Raw genomic sequence first — 3949 nt, forward strand, 5'->3', positions numbered from 1 at the left:
TAGTACTTATGGCTAATCACGTCCTAATTAGGCTTAAAAGATTCGTCTCACGATTTCCCGTATAACCATGTAATTAGTTTTAATTTTCATATATATTTAATGCTTTATTTAGGCGTCCAAAGATTCAATGTGATGTTTTTGCGAAAACTTTTTGCAAACTAAACGGGGCCTTAGATTAAGAAAATTTTCGGGAAAAGTGTCACGTCAAAAGTTTAATCGGATGTCGAAAGAGATTTTCGGACACGAATGAAAAAACGAATTTCACGACTAGCCTAGAAATCGCGAGACGAATCTTTTGAGCCTAATTAATTCGTCATTAGCACATGTTTGGTTACTGTAGCACTTATGGCTAATCATGGGCTAATTAGGCTCAAAAGTTTCGTCTCAAGATTTGTTCCATAACTGTGCAATTAGTTTTTTGGTTTATCTATGTTTAATGCTTTATTTAATGTTTAATGTTTTATTTAGATGTTCAAAAATTCGATGTGATGTTTTAAAAAAAAAATTTAGGAACTTTTGGCTTTTGCCCACCATTTCGTTTTGTGCACAAGGATATGAACGGTCAAAAGTCCAAACTGCCAGAAATCGCAAGCATTCTCTATACACCAGTCGGCCAGCAAGCTATGTCAATCCACACAGTGCAGCATGAGTGTTCATTCAACAGCATGCATGGAAGGCAAAGGCGACCACAGCTAACCACACACTTGCACAAAAATTTTACGCACCAACAGATCAAATGGCATGCAGAAACCGGAGCAAACGACATGGACAAATAACAAAAAAAGGTTACAGCGACAGGACGGTGACCCGAGGCCATCGATCGATCCCATGCTTCCTACTGCACACTCGAGATGGGAGAGCTAGCTATCTCAAGCTCTCATGCAATCTGCATGGCGTACTGGCAGCTGTGGTGGTGTTGCCATCGTAGCAGCTGCTGTCGCCTGACTCTGTCACCGGCTTCGCATATGTTCTTGCTCTGTCCAGGGGGCTGCCCTGGCATTGCCTCGGCGTCCGACGATCCTGCAGGGTTGATAGGCAAACACAGTGAATTTTCAAGGTGGCAAGACTACTGCTTTCATGCATGAGGACCCAAGTTTCTGAATCTTCTGATGGCATGTAAAACGACAGGTTGACGTAGAACAGTATAGAAACATGCCGCTTTGTTCAGAAATCAGAAGAAATCTAACTATCAGCATCTTTGTGAACTAATGTTTATGCAGGGAGCGTACTGATTGTACCAACTAGGGGACTTTAATTAGTTGATGAAGAGCAAAAGTAATCAAGTCTGACGTGGTGATCTCGAGGCCATTAATACTCTTTTTCGAGATGACAGAGTGTAATTAACATCTCGTAGAGAAGTTCAGAGCACAGTTAGGTAACATGGCAGTAACAGTAACATAATTGGTCTCGATGAGGCTGCAAAGAACACTCGACCGAGGGTCAGACATGGAGCCTGTAATCAGAGCCAACAGTGTCCTATTTTAATCCTGATGCGCCTGCCCTGTCTATTTTAATCCTGATGCAGAGCGTGTCACCGATTTAATATCAGAAAACATATGCATAGATTAATTGGTAGCGCATAATTTAGCATTTTACGACGGTAACCCGACAATTGCGTGGATTCCACCATATGTAACTTGCTTGGGATTGGTTAACATGCACATATGGTATGATCTGAAGAGCAAATGAGCAAATATGATTGACTTCAGAAAGATGTAAAGAACAAAAAGGCTCACTTCTCGGTATGGGAAGTCGTCGACTTCGAGCATATGGATGACATGCCCCATCTTCGGCCGCTTCTGCGAGTCAGGATCCACACACCTCAGAGCAACCAAGAGAGCCTTCTTCAGTGCCTTGGAGGTAGGCTTCTCTGGTAATTTTGGGTCCAGAACAGCTTCATAGTCACGGTTGCTCACCATATTCTTGAGCCATTCTACAAGGTTAACCTGAAATTCACCCACAGAAATTAAGGCTAAGAAGCACAATTGTGTATCACATAGCATGAGCTTGTTCCAGTATTCAACCAGATGCAGATGCTACCTCTCCTGGAGGTCTTGCATAGTCGACCGGGCTCCGACCAGAGATGATTTCCATTATCAAGATCCCGAAGCTGTACACGTCACTCCTCTCGTTCAGCATCCCAGTGCTTGCGTATTCGGGTGCGACATAACTGCAAATGCCAGAATCAATGGCCTCAGAGGGCATTAGTATTTGGTACTCACATCCCACATTTCACCGGGCCAGACACAATTGGGAAGCTCACATCCATCTTACCCAAATGTTCCCATGACTCTCGTGGTGACATAGTTGCTGTCGGAACCGAGGAGCTTGGCGAGGCCAAAATCCGAGACCTTGGGGTTCCATCTCTTGTCCAGCAGGATGTTGCTCGACTTGATGTCCCTGTGCACCACCTTCGGCTCCAGCCCCTCGTGCAAATATGTAATCCTGAAATCATGCGGAACCCAAAGTTTAGATGCAACACAGATTCACGAACCAATCCAAGCTGCAAATCAAGACGAATGCCGAGAAAATCGGGGAGCATTGATATAGTTCACCCACCCTTTCGCTGTCCCAAGCACGATGCTCATCCTGGTGTCCCAAGACAGAGGGCTAACCGGTCCAACGTCGCCATGAAGCCACTGCTCCAGGTTGCCATTGTCGACGTACTCATACACAAGTATCCTGAGATCACAGGCAAGGGTGTTAGGTGAGAAATTTGTTTTTTAAAAAAACGTGTTGTAGTTTGGCATTTTGCGTGTACCGGTGAGCTCCCTCCGCGCAGTAGCCGAGCAGCCTGACGAGATTCTTGTGGCGGACGCGGCCGATTGCTTCCACCTCCACCTTGAACTCCCGCTCCGCCTGACCCCTGCCGCGAGCAGCAACAAGTGTGTGAAAATGTTGTTGTTTTTGTTAAGAACGGTCGGGGACCAAACGGCATGCAACGGCGCATGTGGAGAGATGCGATCTGGCGCGGTCGCCGGCTCGCCGCACCTGTTGTTGAGGAGATTCTTGACGGCGACCTCGCAGCCGTCGGCGAGCACGCCGCGGTACACGATGCCGTAGCCGCCCTCGCCGACGACGTGCTCGGGGGCGAACGCGGCGGTGGCCTCCTCCAGCTCCCGGAGCGTGTACCAGTGCCCCCACCCGAGGTGGGACACCTCGGGGCCCGCCGCTGCCTGCGCCGACGCCGCGAGGTCGGACGGCACGGGGCCCACCTCCCCGTCGGCGTACGCCACCATGCGGCGGCCCTTGCCGGCCTCGATGTGGACGCGCTGCGACCCGTACACGGTGGAGCCCCCCAGCGACTCGCCGTCGGCCCCGGCGAGCCCGCCGCCGCCCTCTTTGAGGAACGTGGCCCCGGCCTCGAGGTAGTGGCGGAGGGAGCCGACGTGGACGGCCACCTCCTGGATCTCCTTGGACACCGGAGGGATGGTGGCGGGCGACAGCGGCACCGCCCGCTTCTTCGTGGGTTTCCGCCGGCGAGACAGCGCGAGGTGGACCGAGATCACCGCGAGCAGCAGCAGGAACGCCGCCCCCACCGCGATGCCGACCAGCACCCACAGCCGCAGCCCCAGCACCGCCGTCCTCCGCGACAGCTCGTTCCTCAGCAGCGGCGGCGGCGGCGGAGGTGGCGACATCGCCGCTGCCACTCGCACGGTCGCACCTCCCCCTCCTCCCCCACCTAGCTACTAGCTAGCTACCACTGCATGGTAGTACTGGCACGAGCAGCTCGCACTGCAGCCGCGGCATATAGCGCGAGGCGAGGAGTGACCGACTGCCCGAGCGAGCGAGAGAGCACGAGCAGTGGCTTCTGTGGGCCCGGAGGAGTCAGTGGGGGTGACGCGCTGGGCACGGAAGGTTGTCCGTTTCTGTGCGCGTAGGCCCGGCCCTAGTACGTAAATACTCCCTTCGTGTTTTTCGGCTTACCATTTCTCTTATTTAAAAATTT

At 51.4% G+C, this 3949-nt stretch overlaps 1 protein-coding gene across 1 annotated transcript; it reads right to left on the reverse strand.

The window, feature by feature from the left end:
* Positions 1-576: 576 nt before the first annotated feature.
* Positions 577-3717, reverse strand: LOC102704891 (probable serine/threonine-protein kinase At1g01540). The gene is made up of 7 exons (XM_015837127.2): positions 2992-3717; positions 2762-2866; positions 2560-2682; positions 2275-2445; positions 2041-2170; positions 1737-1946; positions 577-1020 (listed from the first exon to the last, which is right to left on the reverse strand). Exons 1-7 carry the CDS (start codon positions 3636-3638, stop codon positions 865-867), a joined length of 1542 nt encoding a protein of 513 aa, XP_015692613.2. The 5' UTR covers positions 3639-3717; the 3' UTR covers positions 577-864.
* Positions 3718-3949: the final 232 nt, after the last annotated feature.

Source organism: Oryza brachyantha, chromosome 5, assembly GCF_000231095.2.
Source record: "Oryza brachyantha chromosome 5, ObraRS2, whole genome shotgun sequence".
Taxonomy (NCBI): Eukaryota; Viridiplantae; Streptophyta; class Magnoliopsida; order Poales; family Poaceae; genus Oryza; species Oryza brachyantha.